The sequence below is a fragment of the Coptis chinensis genome, chromosome 3 (assembly GCF_015680905.1).
Source record: "Coptis chinensis isolate HL-2020 chromosome 3, ASM1568090v1, whole genome shotgun sequence".
Classification (NCBI taxonomy): domain Eukaryota; kingdom Viridiplantae; phylum Streptophyta; class Magnoliopsida; order Ranunculales; family Ranunculaceae; genus Coptis; species Coptis chinensis.
Genome location: NC_141458.1, coordinates 29,605,262 through 29,624,917, shown reverse-complemented (window position 1 = coordinate 29,624,917; position 19,656 = coordinate 29,605,262). Strand labels below are relative to the sequence as shown.

Genomic DNA, 19,656 nt, shown 5'->3' with positions numbered 1-19,656 from the left:
CAACAAGTATTCCACATATCCCACAAAAATCTCTGAGTTTCAGCAACAATAAAATGTTATCACTTGATTTTTCTCTATAAGCATCTTTGTTACAAAAGCATAAGTAAACATAACAACAACACAATAAACCATAGACTCTATAACACATTTCCAGACTCAAGAAAGACACTCAATCTCTCAAGCTCTATAACACATTTCCACCCCAGACTCCAACAAGACTTCCAACAAGAGTGCCAATGCTCAACACACTAAACCCTAAACTAACCAAACTCAACATTGCTAAATCCAATGCTCCTTAACGATATCGTCCGGCCAATGAACTTGCAGGGTCAAATTGTATGCCTCCATGAACTCGTTCCGTGCATCGTCACGGAATCGCTGATCCCACCCAATTGCGGGCCTTGATTGAGCAAACGAGAAATTTCATCAACGACGGTTTGTCAAAATTAAAACGAAAAACTACATTAGTATATACATTTACATTTATAAAATACCAAAACAAAACAAAACAAAATAAAAACAAAAACTAACGTTGTAAAGTATTAACTCACCGTGATTATGATATGGAAGACTCGTAGGGAGTAGAGATTAAGATGATCGGGTTTATCATTCGAATATGGCTATTGTTTTCATACCAACTCATGTATCTACTAACACACTCCCATGGATAAGACGGAATGGGTCCTCGATGTTCAAGTTGTATCAAGTGATTCCGCCATTTACTCCAATAGGAAGACACAACATTAAATTTCACATCGTGCCAGCGTCCGAAGTTCAGCGTCGAGGTCTTTGGTCTTGGGGATCTGAAGGTACAAACTGCATATGACCCTAACCGACGCGACAACCCTCGAAACATTGTATCGCTTTCGACATTATCAAGAAAGCATATAAATCCCTCGAAAAATGCTATTTCATCCACCGCCGATAGCTCGGACTTTGACATAGGGATACCATTCAACCTATCAAATAGCATATGATCGAGGAAATTAATCATTAACCACATACTAATAATATCAATTAATAAATAAAACTATTTATATACAAAAATGCTTACATCGGTACAAGTCATATTATCAATCATCGCCGGTTATGCTTCATCGGTTGTTGTGCTAGCATAAAAAGACTGAGTAACTGAATATTTATGAGTACGCGACATGCTCAACTGATAGTCATCGTTTGGGAATGGCCTGAACACCGGGAAGTACTCATAAATCCATGCCTAGATTAATATAGACACCCAGGTTAATATTGTAATAGATATATAAAATTGACATTGAAAAGAAAAAACAAAAAACTAATACCGTAGGAGAGTGAAATAGCACGAAACACCCTTCACCTTGGCACTTGTGGCAGTCCCAAGACCCCATACAAGTAAGCGGTAAAGGCGCACCCCGCCGTAGTCTCTCGATCTCGCAAATTTCATAAGCGGTCTCGGATAACAAACGGAACTGCAGTTCGGGCGATGTCGGTGAAGGCGGTACATCCAAAGAAAACAACAAATAAGCTCTCACAAAGCAAATCGCGAACTCTTTTTGGGTTGACGCTTCTTCACAACAACCCCATTTTCATCCCGTAAATCTTCATCCGTCACCTTCCCAAAGAACTGCTTCATCAAGAAATCCATCCTAACTTTGGAAGTGAACTTATTGGATTTCATCTCCAAGATCTATCTTGTCCATGGGTATGCCAAGACCTTGGTGGAGGAGTCTTTTGTAATTCCGAGTCAAATCGGTGTCCCTATCCACTGCTTTTTGCCTCGATCGGAACTCCTAAGAGTTGGGAAACATCGCCCAACGTGATTGTCATCTCACCCCACGGCATATGAAACGTGTTGGTCTCGGATGCCACCTCTCCACAAACGCGAGAGACCAACACGGGATCCCGATGCTTATATACACCTAAGACCGAAAGCACATAAGTCGGTCCTTTGAAGCTCCACATGAAAATTAGAACAGTTTGAACACTCTCCGACGATATCCCATTGTACCAACTTGTTCAGGTGCCCATGACACTTCAACACCCCTCTCTCCGCCTAAAACAACAAAAACTTAGTATTAATGTATGCACAAGGTTTTCAGAATACAAAATTTAAATACTAATAGACAATATATAATAATATTACCTGCCCTCCCAAATATCGCGAGCCACGTGCACCGCATAATCATATAACAGATGTGACACACGAGGGGCCACCTCCATAAACACCTCTCCGGAACTCCAAGTCATTGTTGGACTTTTCTCACAATATTCACTGGAGGCAGTCAGTGTAGGGTGGACTTCAGGGGACTTCATCGTCATCATCATCCTCCTCCTCCTCATCCTCTCAAGGCCCGTCCTCCTCATCCTCCGTCCTCCCTCATCCTCCTCCGTCATCAACACCCTCTTCGTCATCTTCTTCACTATCATCCTCTTCATCATCACCTACAACTACACTCTTCCCACGATCCATATTTACATCATCTACATCTACATCTTCATCTAAATCTAAATCTAAATCTACATCTACATCTAAATCTACATCACTCATAACTTGTTTGCTTTTTCTTTCTCTTTTGATTTCCTAACTCTACACCACTTACTATATTATCTGGGATCATCCGCTTTCCGATCCCCTCTACGGACTGATGCCGAGGTAGTTGTTGCCCTTTCTCTCTTTTTTCTCGGGCTCCTCATGACCGAACTACTACTCCCCCACCTAACAACTTCTTAGCACCCGTGGAAAACACTTTTTGCTACATTCTTCACATTCACATTCTTTGTTCGAGGCATTGCTACAAAATAAATAGGAGTTAAAAATAGGAGGCATTCACTATACTTATTTGTTCCATAATTTCATATAGCCGGTAAGCCGCAGACCAAGCATGGAAGCACAATTGTGACTACAATATCCCTCTCATGCATGCATGCATGATGATGGCTTCACGATTAAGAGGAATTCTTAAACAAAAAGAAAAATTCAAAGGGAACCTACTTTTAGGAGATTCTTGGCAAAGTCTACATCCCCTACTTTAAATAGGCTGCTATTCACTACTAGAAACATTTGCATGCGTGGATAGTCAAATAATTACCTACCAGGCAAAAAGCACATACACTAGCAATATAAAGCAGATATTTACAGTATAAGACGAGATATCCCACTACAAACAAAAAGCTAAAAACCAAAACAACAAACAGACACAAGAACTAACAAAAACATAGTGACAAATTCAGCTTCTCCGGCCTTTTAGTCCAAAAGAAATTGCATAAACCTAAAAGTAATCTCCTTGAACTCCCTCTACAGACTACAGCTAACACCATAGGAAAAACAATCCTTTGAATTGAAGAATCAAATGTGCATCAATCCTTTCGAACCAATGCCCTAAAATCTTCTCCATGTGCACCTAAGACATGTGTGTCCTTTAATGTCTGAATGTGTACCGTTAGATATAAGATAATAGTTCGGATACCTATATCTAGCTTCCTAATATGTGTGTGACGTGTTTTTCCTTCATGATTTCCTTTTTAAGTGCAAGTCACGCTAAAATTTATTTGATAGGAAAGCTGTTTTGACATGGCCTTACGGTGCTAATCCAACATATGAAGCTTGATTTTCAACATTTTTTACAAGACAATGTGAGACAATCATGCTTTCATAGAAATGGTCCGCGCTCGCTACAAATCTCACACCACCGGGGCGTGCCCTATATTTGCTTTTTATATGTGATTTAGAATGACAACACTTACATTTACGGTCATTCCTATCCACGCATGCAAATGTTCCTTGTGCTTCCTGGTCCAGTCGTCGTGTCTATTTCGAAACCTATCAATGTGGCATGCGTGTCTATTTCTAGTACAAGGCAAAAATGGATTACTTAAAACCATATTAACTTCTAAATAGTCAAATAATTACCATTCTTCCAATAGCATAACTACCCATAACTGTAAACAAAGTAGATTAATAAGGTAATCAGAAACATACAATAAGGATAACAACAGTAAAGACACCATCTCGGGGCTTGTTAAAATCATTTCGGGGGTTCTTTTGCACCAATCATAGTTGCCCAAGAAACCACAGTTTTCTCAACCATTTTATCAAAAAGCGTACTAAGGAAAGCAACAAGTAACTCAAAACATAACATTATAACATTGAAATTATATAACAAACATATAACAAAATGGGTGTCTAGTAACTGTTCTATTATATAACAAAAATAACATTATAAAATTGAAAAATGGGTGTCTATAAAATTGAAAAATGGGTGTCTTATAGTAACTGTTCTATTATATAACAAACATAACATTATATAACCCGCTCAAACATAACATTATAAAAAATAAATAAATAAAAAAAATTGAAAGATAGAACGCTTACCTTTAATGTAAGTAGTATAGTTTCCAAGACACCAACTGAGTTTCTCTGTGTAGTGATGAACAGTTACAAAGAGTGTTTGAAGAGAAGAGATAATTCCGTACTTTGTTAATTGAATTGAGATCGAGAGTTTGTGTTTGATAATTCCGTACTTTGTTAATTGAATTGAGATCGAGGGTTTGAAACGTAAATCTAATGAAATGAAAATCAGTGTTTGTCTTTGTGGGTTTTGGTCGAGCTTGAAGGGTTTGAAGCGTAAATCGGAAATCAAAATCGAGTGTTTGTGGGTTTTGGTGAAGGGTTTGAAGAGAAATTGCTAAATCGAAATGGAATGTTTGTGTTTGTGGGGTTTGCCGGTTTTTGGGTATCTAGTTTGGGGGTGTACAAGTCCAAGTTGTGCCCAACACAATGGGCGAGACTCAACCAACTCGGCCCAATTCGGGTGCCTTGCAACACAAATTGGGGTCCGGCAGTAATAGGACCCTTAAAAAATAGGTTGAAGTTTATAGAAAAGCCAAAGATAGTAACATAGATTTTTTGCTCTCCTTCTTCCTTTTTGGATTTTTGATTCCACAAATAAGTTTTGAACATTTTACATGGGGGTGTTTCTTTTTTCTTTTAAAACTTTGGATTAAATTTGAGAAAGATGAAATTTTTTATTTTGGTAATGGGTTATCTATTTTTGGATTTTATTTTCTAGCTTTGTCTCAATTAAGATGATTGATTATCGGCCAAAGCAAAAAAGAGAATCTAGAAAAAAAAAATAGTAAAAAAAAAAAAAAAAAACTACTTGAATTGAGGACATTGATTATTAATTATCAATTATAAATCAATGTACTGTTTAAGATGAGGAGGAGATCGAGAGAGACGAGAGTATAAGAGAAATAGAGAAAGGTTTTATTTTTCTTGTCAGTTTCGGTGGTTGCCATCTGAAGGAGAAGGTGGTGTTGAGAAGTTCAAGAACTTTGTCCTTTTTCATTTTCTTTTTTGATAAAACAGAAACAAGAAGAGTAAGTAATCAGGTAGCTTTTCTTGTCTTTAAGTGGGCTAGAACGGTCCTAACCCTATAAAGGGTCAGGACGCTAGCAATTCTCAAACCAAAAACCCAGCATACGCCTTTATTTGAATGTACACCAGGAGTAAGTAAGTAATTGACAACTAAAAAAATAGAATGATATGAAAAACTCTTTCTCAAACCTAAGGAAAAAAATCAATAGCAAAACAAGAAAAAAAAAACCCTCACCCCGCCGGTACACCATTGATCAATTCTTTTCCTCTCTCTCAATCTTCAAAGTGAAGAGAGAAAGAATCGAAAATGATAAGGGCGTGTGTTTAATCGACTTCAATTCCTCAATGTCTTCAGTACAAGCATTCTCCATTTGTATAGCATTTCTACATTGTAAGAACCTTGCCAAAGTTAGTAACCTGTTTGAAGAAATAACTGCACAGGAGCCTATATCGTTGAAGACTAAAAGAATGAAACTTTCTACTGAAGAGAAGGCTCTTTCAAGCTGTGCCCAGTTTCCACCTCCCTCCCCCGTTGGGAGGGTCTAGCTGCTCTGAGTCCTAAGAAGCGGGTCTTATAATGCAGCCACATAAGTCATTCAGTCCCCATCCTTGACAAGGTGCTTACCCATTAACTCCTGACATATATAGTCCTTGAGTGAGCAAGTATTTTTTTGTTGTCACGTGCGTGAACCAAGTCTGAAGATGTAAAACTTTCGGACCATTTGCATGATGATGAAGATTCAAATAATATAGTTTATATCAGTTGTAATCAACAGGAGCAAATATGAAGCCAGTTACTATAATTGCGAACAGATGAATTACTTACGCTAGCGTCCCATCTAGACGCGGTAGTTGCACGCTCGATACGCAAGCGAAGATGATCACTATATCAAAATCCATGGGGTCGATTGTGAAGTCGTTGGAATCATCACTTACTACTGGCAATTTACAGAAGATGTCGGAGACTATGGACCAATTTCAGAATCAGTTTGTTAATATGGAAGTACAAGCTGAGTTTATGGAGAGTTCGATGGCGGGGAGTACTTCGTTGAGTACTCCGGAAGGGGATGTTAATAGTTTGATGCAACAGGTGGCGGATGATTATGGGCTGGAAGTTTCTGTTAGGCTTTCTCAAGCTGCAGGTCATGCTATTGCGGCGGCGTTTAAGAGTAATGAGAAGGTTGATGAAGATGATCTTTCAAGGCAATTGGCTGAGCTTAAGGCCAGAGGGTAAGGGTTTATGATGGGGTTTTAAGTTTTTATGTATAGTGTGTGTTATTTGTGGAGCTTTGATTGTGTGTGTGGAGGATAGAAGATACAGATACTTAAATTGTTATGAACTTGGATTATGATTGCTCCATTTGGTTATTAAAACTTGGGTAATTGGTAACATTTCATGGTTTTAGGTTTCTGTTTGTTGAACAGGTCAGTTTTGTATTTTAAGTGTTGTTGGGTAGTTGTGTTGTTTGCTATTATCTCAAACTTATTATGATGCTATCCATGTGGGGTTATGTCATAATATCTTGGTGTTGTTTGGACATGCGATATGAGAGCATTGTGGTTGTGAATATAGATTGTTATTGCTCCATTTGGTTATTAAACTTTAGATAGTTGTTATTATTTGATGGTTTTAGATTTATGTTCGTGGAATTAGTCAAGTTCTCTTGGGTGGTTGATATGGGTTTGCTACTATGTCAAACCTATACCGTGGTATCAATTTGTATTTGTCGATTTGGGGTTATCGTTATAGAACTTATAATATGTTGGGGTAACTTGGACTTGCAAAATTCTAGCATTCTGGCTGTGGACTATATGGTGCAAGCTTGGTTGATTTGTTAAACTGTGTTGTAAAAATCGGATACCAAGTCGATTTGGTTTCATCTTTTCTTCCCCATAGCAGTTGGGGATTTAATAGCATATTGGCATTGTTGAAAAAAACATAAGTTTGTATTGATGGGGATACGAAGTTTCTGACCACGACAAATTATAAATAATTGGAGTATATCACATACATTATGTGTCCGACACAAAAATACAGATAATGATCGACATGGATTATTTTTAAAATATGGCGTGTCCATGTAACACTTAAGAGCTTCGAGGCACCAGGCCTCTTAGAGGCTTAAAGAAACCCAATAAACAATCACAAAACTAGGTTAATAAACACCACCTCCTCTTAAAAAACAAACAGATCCATCCTCCAATTCTAGCTTTGACCTTTTTTTTTTCTAAGATGTCGTCTAGCACAATGAGAAAAGCGATCGGGGGAAGTAAAAGACCAAACAAGTATTGGAATAGCAAAAGTAGCAATCAATACAGCACCAGATCTAGAAGTAGGCATAGTCAAAGTCATGACACATGACGACGACCCAACGGACGAGAAATATATCCGTGAAATTCTAACACTTCTTATTCAAGAATGTATGTGATTGGATTGTTGGATTAAAAGCTTTGATGTTAGTTCACATGCTTTAAGTGAAGGAGATCCTGCGTTTCAACAAGAGATTTTGTATGCTACGAGGAAAGGTACGAGGTTACTTAATTTGTTTAATTTTAGAGATGAGGCTCATTCTAATTCTTGGGACCATTCTGCTTTTGTACGGACTTATGCATTGTATCTTGATCAGAAGTTGGAGGGTTTAGTTTATGAGAAGAAACGACAAGGTAGTGGTGGTGATGATAGGTTTGGTGGAAGGCGAGACGAGCCTTATAGATCGGGTAGTGGAAGTGGGCATGATTATAGGTTTGGTGGAAGGCGAGTAGAGCATTATAGATCGCCACCTGGAGGGTATGGTGGAGGGTTTAGAGATGATTTTGGTGGGTATGGAACAAGGCCACCTCCGAGATCGGGGTCTTATGGGGATGTGATTGAAGTCGGTCGTGGAGATGAAGATGGAGAGTGTTATAGGGAGGATAATAAGTCAGTTTCAGCGGTTACTAAACGATAGATTGTCGCCTTTCCATCATAGTACTGATTACTGAGTATCAACATTGATCTCCCAAGTTTGAAATCAGTTGCGTTTCACCTTCAATCAACTGTTGTTCAGGTACACAATGTTAACAATTGTATTTTGGTTTTTAATCATCAATGTTTGATCATCAGTTGGTTTTTAATTTTTTATATTTGTTTATATTTTTAATTATCAAGTCCTTAGTAGTATGAGACTCTGAGGCAAAGGGATACACTTCTGCTCCTCTAATCCTTGGCTACAAAGTCTTAATAGAGGCCTCACAAATGTGTAATGTGGGTACACATTATCAGTAATAAATGCTTGAATGTACACATGTTTTACTTCAATCTGCTTTTGGCATGTATTCTAGGAGAATTCAATAATAATAATGAATGAAGCGTCTAGAGATTTCTAGGGTACACAATTAGTCTTATTTATCTTCATTACAAAATAGCTCATTCTTTCTTCATTGATGCATACCATCATCAAGTTGTTGTCGGCGCATTTATATGAGTACAATAAATCATCGATATGTTGTACATACTATGCTTTATATTTTTACTATAAAGTTCAGCTTGATAGATTGCACGCATAGTTCAACTATGTCTTCTTTCTGCGTCTTTGTCTGATATTGGATTATGGCCCTTCATTGATTTTTCATTTGTGTTTTTCTCAGAAAAATGCAATTCACATGGTAGTTCTTTTAGTTTTCGGGTTTCATTTAGTTTATCTATAATCTTTATTTCCTTTGATTCTATGCAATTGTTTTATTATGTGTTTCATAGCTCATGGTTCTAAAGTAGTTAGTGATTGATTTTTTTAGTTTCCATCTTGATTAACTTTCCCACACCTAAAGAGAAAGCTAACTTTGTGGTGTGTCACATTGGTGGAAATATAGGCATAATTTCCGCTAATATAACTTCTATTTCTCATCAAAATATTATTATATTATCTGACTTCAATTTATTATGTAAGATATTTGCAAGTCAGTAACGGGCAGTTGAATGCTTAGCATTTTCTAGAGCTCTTAGACGTTGCGGTAGCTTTTAGTTGTCCCTCCTAATAATTAATAATATAGATTTTTGCTTTCTATGAAAGTTTGATTTTTTTTTTCTATTATTTAGTCGTATTAATGGCTATTTTTTTTATGTGAGCAGATGGTTTTAATTGTGAGTTTGACTGTTTGAGGAGTTGTCTCATAGAATGGTTCCATTAGTTTTGATCAGGCACTTTGTTATACCTATGCTAGGGATATCGGTTAGTATATATAACAGTGGCAAATGTGATAATCTGTTTACTCTTGCATTTAAAATTTCTAATATTGTTTTCATCAATAATTTCAGCAGCTATAGAAGCTTAAAAAATTGAAGAACCAAAGGCACTCACTTGGAGGCTCTAGAAAAGTTGTATGGTGATTTGAAACAAGACCATTACGAGCCAACGACAAGAAAAGTGAGTCCAACTTACCTTGCGTAACAAATATTATAGTTGTGATCTATATGATATATACAATTAGAACTACCACTAAATATATTTATTTGCATTTGGCAATATATTAGATATTCTATTCAATGTTTAGGCTAGACATATTGGTTACACAATATGCATGTTTGTTATATATATAAGCACATAGCTTAGATATTTTGTATAGACTTTTGAATTGGTGTGGTATATTGACCTTCTTTTGGCATTGCAGGACGAGTGGTAGAACAAACTCTAGGGACGCAAATATCAATGGTTAATCACATGGCCACTTTCAAGGTGCACAAAAAATATGTTCATGGTGCACAACGAATTGCAACTATTTATGGTCGTACAAGTACCAAACAATGAAGGATCACCGCAAATAACAATTATATTATGTGGTATACCATAGAGAGTGATTAGACTATACAGATAGTTTTTTTGTATGAAAAAAAAAAAAAAAAAAAATGTACACTTGAACGAGTGTTTGGAGTATGTGAGAGTTTAGGACTACTAATGAGATCATTTAGTTATGTAAATGTATTGCTCTCTATGTGGAATGTGAAAGAGAACTATAAAGTTGAACATGCGGAATTTTGTCATATTTTTGTGTCTATTGATATTTTTGTATATCTACTTATCTACTGATATGTTCAATGGCAATGACAGTTCATTTTTGTGTTTCTAATGATCATCTTCCCTTTACTTCTTCAAGCTTTTTAGTATTCTTTTAATTTTATGTTCTTTTCAAAGCAAGTTAGAAGTTTGCAACTACTTTTCAACATCTAATATCTCCTCTTTCACCAAGTTGCAAGCATCACAGCCCTTACCTTATCTTTTGTTTTATGGCTGGGATTGCATCACACAATCATTAGGTGAGGTTCTTTGGTTAGCTATGAATAAATAATAGGAAAATAAAAGACCATTGATCGATGTAAGACCATGTTAAGTTCTTAGTGATGTCCACGTTTTAAAAGTTATAACTCATGTAATTTCCGTTCACTGAGAAACTTTGAATACAATGGTTTGCTAACATTGTTAAATAACAAGTGAAAACTTTCTTACTCTTAAAATTGTTCTTCAATTACATTCATTTTTCTCCATTGTTATGTTAACAAGTTTGGGATTAATTTGAAAGGAATCGAACTTATAATCTTCAGTTAATTATATTTGTAACTTCATAATGTTACTGTTTCGGCAAAAACTAACACTAGGAACTATATACTGTTAATTTTCAGGGCACTAAAACTAACCCATTTATATATATATATGGGTTTAAGCACATCAACCAAAATTAAAAGCCTGAAAATTAATAGCATATACATAATGGGTTTACGAATAGCAGGCCCGATCACAGGTCGGGCTGCATGGCTAGTCTATCTAGTTATATTTTTGTTTGGGCATTTCTTACCAATTTAATATGGCTAAAACCGATTGCAATGGCTGGAGGAGCTTGACACGGGTCGTCTTAGTGATCGGTCAACGGTTTTGTGGTAGCTTATTAATTTATGGGAAATATGGTCTAGTTGACTATAGTGAAGAATTAGGGATTTAGGGTTTCAATTGAATTTGATGAAGAAAATAGATGAGAAAAGTGACTTTTCCGAAATAGGGCTAAATTATGAATCACCAAGGTGTGTAAAGGGTTGCCAACATACCCTCTCTGTAGGATGATCAAGCCTTTTGTTGGAATAGGGGAGGGTATTCCCTTCCCAGGTCGGAATTAGCTACCAAAAAGCTAACAACTTCCGAGGGGGGTTAACCGATCCTCAAGATGGGAGGTGATATATTTTGCTTATATCTTTTTGAACATGTTGTGGCACTGACTATTGGTTTAGTTAACTGTAGAGTTTAAACCATGCCCGCACATCCAAATCTAGTGGAGGAAATTTGTAAAAATCAAAATGTTATTAGGAAAATTGAGAAATAAATGCAGAAGTTTTGATTTAAATAAGATTTGTTAGATAATAAGTGACCAATTGATCAGGGTCGTGCTGCGCTTAAAAGAAAAATGGATTTTTCAACGTACTTGCAAACTGATCTATATCACTTCCTTATTATTATTATTATTTGGCAGTAGTTATGTAACTCTTAGAGTTTAGGAGTATTTGAAGTTGTTGAGTCCTAGTTGAAGGAAACTTAGTAGTGGGAGACCTAGTCTTCTGGAAGTGAACGTTGTAACTTTTTTTTCTTATTGGGTGGGTTGAGTACGTTAGTCTTCTGGAAGTGAACGTTGTAACTTCTTTTCCTTATTGGGTGGGTTGAGTACGTTATCTGTGTTAACCGGAGGTCCAGGCTCCTCAATAAGCCTCTATCCATTTTCTATCTTAATTCTCTTATTACACCATAGGTACTATCAAAAACAAGAAGAACAACCCTCAGTACATACCAAATTGGTATCAGGGCTTAGGAATGGACCAACGGGTAGAGCACTTAGAGCAAGCTATGGATAAGCTCTCAACTGGCCAATCGAATCTCATGAACTGAATGAACGAAATGTTTGATAAATTGGATGCTCGTATGGATAGAATGTCTCTTTAGCCTACTAAAGAAGTTGGAGAAAATTCCCAGTTACCAGCTCGAGTTTCCATTAGGCGGAATGGTGAGTATGGAAGAAATGGTGGTTCCCAGTACAATGGGTCAAACAATTCATACGCGCCTAAGTTTGTGAAGTTGGATTTTCCGCGTTACAATGGTGAAGACGATCCAAGCAGCTGGTTATACAGGGAGAAGGAGTTTTTTTCATAAAACCACATTCCTCTGGAAGAACGTGTGTCACTGGCAGCTTTCCATTCTGAGGGTCCTGCTCAACTGTGGTACCAAATTTTGAAGGAGGATATGACAGTCATAACATGGGAAGACTTCGAACTAGCCGTGTTTATTCGCTTTGGCGGTCCCAATCCATTTAGCGACTTTTTCGGCGACCTGGCTAATTTATAACAAGTTGCATCTGTATGAGAATATCAAGCTCAGTTTGAGCAATTGCTTGCAAAGGTTGGGCATCTTCCGCAGGAACGACAAGTGAGTTGCTTTGTTAGTGGGTTGCATCCTTCAATTAGAACCAATGTTCAAGCTGCAAGACCGAACTCATTATCTACAACAATTGGGTTGCCCCGTTTGTATGAAGCACGAGATTCATCACAGCGGCGACTGGTACCAACAGGGGAATCAAAGCGATTTTTTAACTAACAGAGACACTGCAAGCAGCGGTGCTAGTATTCCAGTTCGGCGATTATCACAAGCTGAATTACAAGAGCGGCGTACTAAGGGGTTGTGCTATAATTGTAACTAGAAATTTGTTCCGGGGCATCAATGCAAGAAGTTATTTGTGATAGAAGGTTGCTATGATGAAGAAGACGGTGATATAATTATGAATGAGGACGACACTATTCATGAAGGCTTGAGCGAGTTGCCTGAGATTTCTTTGCATGCAATTTCGGGTTCCCGGGCACCAAAAACAATGCGGATAAAGGGTGGCATTGGGTATATGCCGACTATTGTTTTGGTAGATTTAGGAAGTACTCCTAATTTTATTAGTGAAACTCTTGCTAGCAAGGTGGGCCTACAGCCTGAACGAGGAGGAAAATTTGAAGTTGTAGTGGCTTCTGGTGATAAATTATCTAGTAAAGGTAAGTGCACAAACATTAAGTTAAATTTGCAAGGAGTACCTTTATTTGTGGATTTTTATTTGCTTCCACTAGAAGGCTATGCTATTGTGTTAGGCACTCAGTGGCTGCATACACTTGGTCCTATTATGTGGGATTTCACAAAATTACAAATGAAGTTTAAGGTAGCAGAAAAAGAAGTACTCTTGCAAGGTGTAAATCCTCCAGCTAATAAACTACTTGGAGACTTACGGTTTTGCCATGAAGCAAAGCAGTGCAAGAAGGGAGTATTGTTTCAATTATACTCACTCGGAACTCCAATTCCTAAGTTTAAGGCTGGATATCACCCTCCACAATTGCTACAGATTCTGACGACATTTTAGGAAGTATTTGATGAGCCAAAGGGCTTACCACCTCCACGAAAATGAGATCACAGAATTCCCTTGATGGCAGGTAGTGAACCCGATCTCAGGTGGGGCCTTATCGCTATTCGCATTATCAGAAAACAGAAATAGAGAGGCTAGTGGTCGAGATGCTCTCTATAGGTGTGATCAAAACCAGCAATAGTCCTTATTCTTCACCAGTTATTTTGGTAAAAAAACATGATGGGTCGTGGCGCATGTGTGTTGACTATCGTGCTTTGAACAAGCTCACAATCAAGGATCGGTTTCCTATACCGGTAATTTATGAATTATTAGATGAGCTACATGGGGCAAAGATATTTACAAAGCTTGATCTCCGAAGCGGTTATTATCAAATTCGAGTGGTAGCTGATGAGTAGGGGTGTCAAAATGGCCCTCAAACCCTTAGCCCGCCCACCCCAACCCGCCCCCTAGGCTGAAAAAGCCCTCAAAATGAGGCCCTCATACATTCGTGGGCTGGGCTACCCAGCCCTCAAGCCTTTGAGGGGAGGGTAAGGGCCTAGACTTTGAAACTTAAGCCCTCCCTTAAGCCCGGCCCTCATTAGGCCCTCAACATTTATTATATATATTTTAATAAATATTTTTACAATATATTTCATTTTAGTATTAACTAGATTTTGGACCCGGACCTACGCCCGGGATCTATTAAATATTTTGTGGGCTGAAACCAATTTCTAATTTCCATTATTTATTTTTTGAGATCAGTTCAATGCAGTTGCATCCAGTTTCTGATTGATTGTTAATTATTCTTTTCGGTTAGTTCAATACATTTGCATCAAATTCCCAATTTTCTATTAATTGTTTTTTGAGGTCAGTTCAATGCATTTGCATCAAGTTTCGATTTTAATTATGAGATTAGTTTAATGTATTTGCATCAAGTTTTCGATTTCGTGTTTATTATTTGATAAAGTTGCATTTGCATCTAGTTTCCGATTTCCGTTAATTATTGTTTGAGGTTAATTCAATGAGTTTGCATCTAGTTTCGATTTCCGTTAATTATTTCTTGAGGTTTTGCATCCAATTATATTTTTGAGATTAGTTCAATGCGGTTGCATCCAGTTTTCGATTTTCCGTTAATTATTTTTTAAGATTAGTTATATTATTTCCCAATTTATAATTAATTTTTATTTCCGTTAATTTAATCTTTGAGGGTTAGCTCAATGCATTTATTTGATTTTCGACAATTCTTTTTGATTTAGTTTGATGTATTTGTATCAAAGTTTTGATTTGCTTTAATTATTTTTGAGATTAGTTTAATGCAATTTTTGTATCCATATTCGATTTTATTAATTATTTTTTGAGATTAGTTCGATGCAAAGTTTTCCGTTCCCCATTAATTGTTTTTGTCGTTAATTTCATTCAATATTATATATATTTTTAAAATATTTGTCATTATTGCTTTGCCGTTATTTTTTTTTTTCATTTTCTATTATATATTTTGTATAATTATTTTTAACTATATTTTGAAGCCATGTTAAGGATATATTCAAATAAAGTCGGTGTTTTATCATAGATACTTTGTATGATTTGTTAGGAAATTAGTTTATACAAATCACCTATTTTTTAGCATTTTTTTTTTTTATTTGATCAAATATAAATTTAATCACCTATTTTTTAGCAATTTTTTTATTTGATCAAATATATAAAATTTTATTTTACAAATCAAATTTTTTAGTTTTTTTTTATTTGATCAAATATATAAGAATTGGAAATACACTCAAACTCTCCAAATATAAGAATTAGAAATACACTCAAACTCTTCAAAGATCTTTCATATTAGAGTGCCACATAAAATAGAAAAAAAAAATCTAACTCTCATATTAGAGTGCCACATAGGAGAGAGAAAATCTTTCTTTAAAGGTCTCTGCTTTAGTATATAGATAGTAGATATGCTAAAAATCACTTAAAAGAACGTTTATCTATTAAGTTTGTCAACCTTATAATTTCATTATAATATTTTATGAAATGAATTTAACTTATCTTAATTGATTAATACAACTTTAACAAGTTTTTTTTAGTAGTTTGAAGGTTTAATTGTGAAGTGCATTCGATTTTATCATTTTTAACTAATGTTTCTAAATTTATTTTGTAAATCAAATGTATAACATAGTATCCGGCTCTCACGTTTGGCCCTCAAGCCCTCTCGAGAGGGTTGAGGGGTGGGTAAAGGGTTCGAGATTTAAGCATTGGCCCGATTCGACCCGGCCCTCGAGGTAAATGAGGGTAGTGCTGGCCCGGCCCTCCAAGCATGAAGGCTTCATTGTTTGATGGTTGGGCGACCCATTTGACACCACTACTGATGACACATCAAAGCCTACCTTTCGAACTCATCATGGTCATTACGAATTCTTAGTAATGCCATTCAGGTTGTCCAATGCACAGTCCACATTCTAAGCTTTGATGAATGAGGTATTTCAAGATCATTTGAGAAAATTCATTCTAGTATTTTTTTGATGATATCCTTATATATAGCAAGTCTTGGGAGGAGCATTTTCAGCATTTAAAGATTGCATTGGCTATACTAAGATCCCACAGGTTGTTTGTTAAAAGAGAGAAGTGCTAGTTCGGTCAAAGTGAGGTGCACTACCTCGGTCATATAATTACTGCCACCGGTGTCGCGGTGGATTCCGACAAAGTTGCAGTGATGAAAAGCTGGCCCAAACCATCCACGCCTAAGGCATTAAGAGGCTTCCTTGGTTTGATTGGTTACTATCGCAAGTTCGTCCAAAACTTTGGTAAGATCGCCGGTCCACTTACCAAAATGTTACAGAAGGACTCTTTTGTATGGACACCAGTTGTTGAAGAAGCGTTTGCACGCTTAAAAGAAGCCATGACAAAAGCTCCAATATTAGCTCTACCTGACTTCGCCAACCAGTTTGTAGTCGAGTGTGATGCTAGTGGTTTGGGTGTTGGTGCTGTTCTAATGCAAGACCGCCCTATAGCATTTTACAGTCATGCATTGCAGGGAAAAAATTTGTTGATGTCGACTTATGAGAAGGAGATGTTAACATTGGTATTGGCTATGCAAAAGTGGCGTCCATACTTATTAGGAAGACAGTTCGTGGTTCGAACTGATCATCAAAGCTTGAAATATTTGTGGTCCCAAAGAATTATTACAGTAGCTCAGCAATTATGGTTGTACAAACTGATGGCATTTGATTTTGTTATTGAATACAAAAAAGGAAAGGAAAATACAGTGGCTGATGCTCTTTCTAGAACAAATGGTTTTGCACAAGATGAGAAGAACAAAAGTGAACTTGCAACTATTACTCATCCTGTTCCTCACTAGTTAGAAGCTATCAAAGAAAAAGTACAAACTGATTCCGTATTGTAAAACCTCATTCAACGCATCCATGATGATGAAGCAGTAGGACCATGGAAATTTCAAGATGGAGTTATTTTTTTTAAAGAGAGAATTTATCTACTTGAAAATTCTTCTTTACTTCAAGATATCCTAGGACAGTTTCACAACAGTACCCATGAAGGCTATCAAAAAACTCTTCAAAGAGTTCGAGCTACTTTTTATTGGAAAGGAATGAGACGACATATCTGGGGATTCATTGCTGCTTGTGATGTTTGTCAACACCACAAATCAGAACAACTTGCTCCAGCAGGGTTGCTTCAGCCACTTCCTATTCCAAATCGGGTATGGGAGGACATCTCTATGGATTTCATTAATGGTCTGCCTATTTCTAATGGGAAAACTACTATTCTAGTAGTTGTTGATAGGTTGCCCAAATATGCACACTTTCTTCCTTTGTCACATCCGTACATGACAATTGGTGTTGCACGAGTTTTCTTTGATAATATTTTCAAGCTGCATGGTATGCCACGAACAGTTGTATGTGATAGGGATCCAACATTCACAAGTATCTTTTGGTCAGAGTTATTTAAACAGAATGGAACTGATTTTAATTATAGTTCAACGTACCACCCTCAAACTGATGGCCAAAGCGAAGTGGTGAACCGAACGGTGGAGATGTACTTGCAATGGTTCACAAGTTCTCAGCCCCGCGAGTGGATTAAATGGTTATCATGGGCTGAGTATTGCTATAATACTAGTTGGCATTCGACTATTAAAACTACTCCTTTCCAAGTTGTTTATGGCCGACCACCACCCACTTTATTGTCATACATTTCGGGAATGACTGTTGTTGATTCTGTGGAAAGACAACTGATGGATCGAGATAAGATCATTAAAGATTTGTAGACTACTCTCAAGGAAGCCCAATCCCGCATGCAAAAGATTTATGATCGTCACCACACAAATAGAGAGTTTGTATAAGGAGACTGGGTTTACCTAAAACTTCAACCATATCGTCAAACATCACTGTCCATGAAGAAAAATCTCAAACTTTCTCCTAAGTACTACGGTCCTTTCAAAGTATTAAAAAAAATTTGGAGTAGTTGCTTACAAGTTGGAACTTCCGACAGGTACCCGAATTCATCAAGTGTTCCATGTTTCCTTGCTGAAGAAAAAAATTGGGGAAAATATTTCTGTCCAAACTGAACTTCCTATTGCACAAAGTCCTGCAGATACTCTTTACCCCAAGCCACAAGCAATTTTGGATTACCGGGTGCGCAAGAAGAAGAAGAAGATTCTAATTCATTGGCAAGGGTTATCTCCAGCAGAAGCTACTTGGGAAGATTTTGATACACTACAGAACCAGTTTCCTGATCTTGACCTTGAGGACAAGGCCATTTTTTAAGGGTAGGGGAATTGATACGTGTCTATCTATATCACTTCCTTATTATTATTTACAATAAGTCATCTAGCAGCAGCTATGTAACTCCTAGAATTTAGGAGTATTTGAAGTTGTTGAGTCCTAGTTGAAGTAAACTTAGTAGTGGGAGACCTAGTCTTCTGGAAGTGAACGTTGTAACTTCTTTTCCTTATTGGGTGGGATGAGTACGTTAGATATTGTAATCAAGTGCCTATATAAGAAAAGGCAAGTCATGAATAAAGGAACAATTTATCATCTAATATCTTTTAGCACACTGTGTTAACCGGAGGTCCAGGCTCCACAATAAACCTCTATTGATTTTCTATCTTAATTCTTTTATTACACCATAGGTACTATCAAAAACAAGAAGACAACCCTCAGTACATACCACAAACCTAATGGCTTTATGTATATGTGTTAGAGTTGAACTTGCTATTCTTTATGAGTTCTAAATTGTTACTAGAGAGAAAGTGACATATCAAATTACTGTAGGAGGTTTCCAGACTAAATGGATTAGAAAACTTATATAATTTAATCCAAATTATCATTAGGGTTCTAGAGGCTATTTTGCAGTCCAACCTAAGTTCTTGACAAAATTTTATTGAAAAAACACATGAATTGTGACTTGTGCTCTTAATTCGTGGTAGAAAAAACAAGAAAGAATACTACTAAAATAATATTTTTTTCTTTTTCTTTTTTTAAATATAGCTTAGGTTAGGTATTTAGTCATGAACTCGTATAAAATTTTTACTTTATGAAAAGAATCTAACAATCTTAAAACTAAAAATACTATTTATTATTTTATACCATGAAGATAGATTTTAAATATATTCCTTTGAGATTCATGTGATCATAAAATGATGAAGGTGGAAGTGGTGGTGGTGGGACCCTTTTATGTTGTTGTGAACCCACAAAGATCTAAGCTGGAATCTTACTGTGATGATTTACCTTTTTTGGATATTAGTGGATAGAGAAATAGATTGTATATGTAGAAAGAGTATAGTGGGAAAGATCATGTATACACCATTGTACTACATTCTAAGAACAAAAACAAAACTGGGTCAAAACCAAATGGAACAAAAATAACATCTTTTATTTTGAATATAACTTAAATTAAGTATTTAATCAAGAGTT

The 19,656-nt window shown here is 36.5% G+C and overlaps 1 protein-coding gene and 1 long non-coding RNA gene across 2 annotated transcripts; one reads left to right on the top strand and one right to left on the bottom strand.

Moving 5' to 3' along the window:
* Positions 1 to 5,442: 5,442 nt before the first annotated feature.
* Positions 5,443 to 6,311, bottom strand: LOC147509069 (uncharacterized). The gene is made up of 2 exons (XR_015218354.1): positions 6,183 to 6,311; positions 5,443 to 6,052 (listed from the first exon to the last, which is right to left on the bottom strand). It is a non-coding gene; the product is annotated as an uncharacterized LOC147509069 (long non-coding RNA).
* Positions 6,046 to 10,426, top strand: LOC147509068 (ESCRT-related protein CHMP1B-like). The gene is made up of 3 exons (XM_086601366.1): positions 6,046 to 6,586; positions 9,651 to 9,759; positions 10,004 to 10,426. The coding sequence occupies exons 1-2, from the start codon at positions 6,234 to 6,236 to the stop codon at positions 9,673 to 9,675; spliced, it is 378 nt and encodes a 125-aa protein (XP_086457492.1). The 5' UTR covers positions 6,046 to 6,233; the 3' UTR covers positions 9,676 to 9,759; positions 10,004 to 10,426.
* The last annotated feature ends 9,230 nt before the right edge of the window (positions 10,427 to 19,656 follow it).

What these genes read in the sequence shown, in the direction of transcription:
- LOC147509068 (XM_086601366.1), top strand. Translation starts at nt 6,234, where the DNA reads ATGATCACTATATCAAAATCCATGGGGTCGATTGTGAAGTCGTTGGAA. An exon ending in GCTGAGCTTAAGGCCAGAGG is followed by an intron (nt 6,587 to 9,650) that starts GTAAGGGTTTAT and finishes CAATAATTTCAG; the next exon opens with CAGCTATAGAAGCTTAAAAA.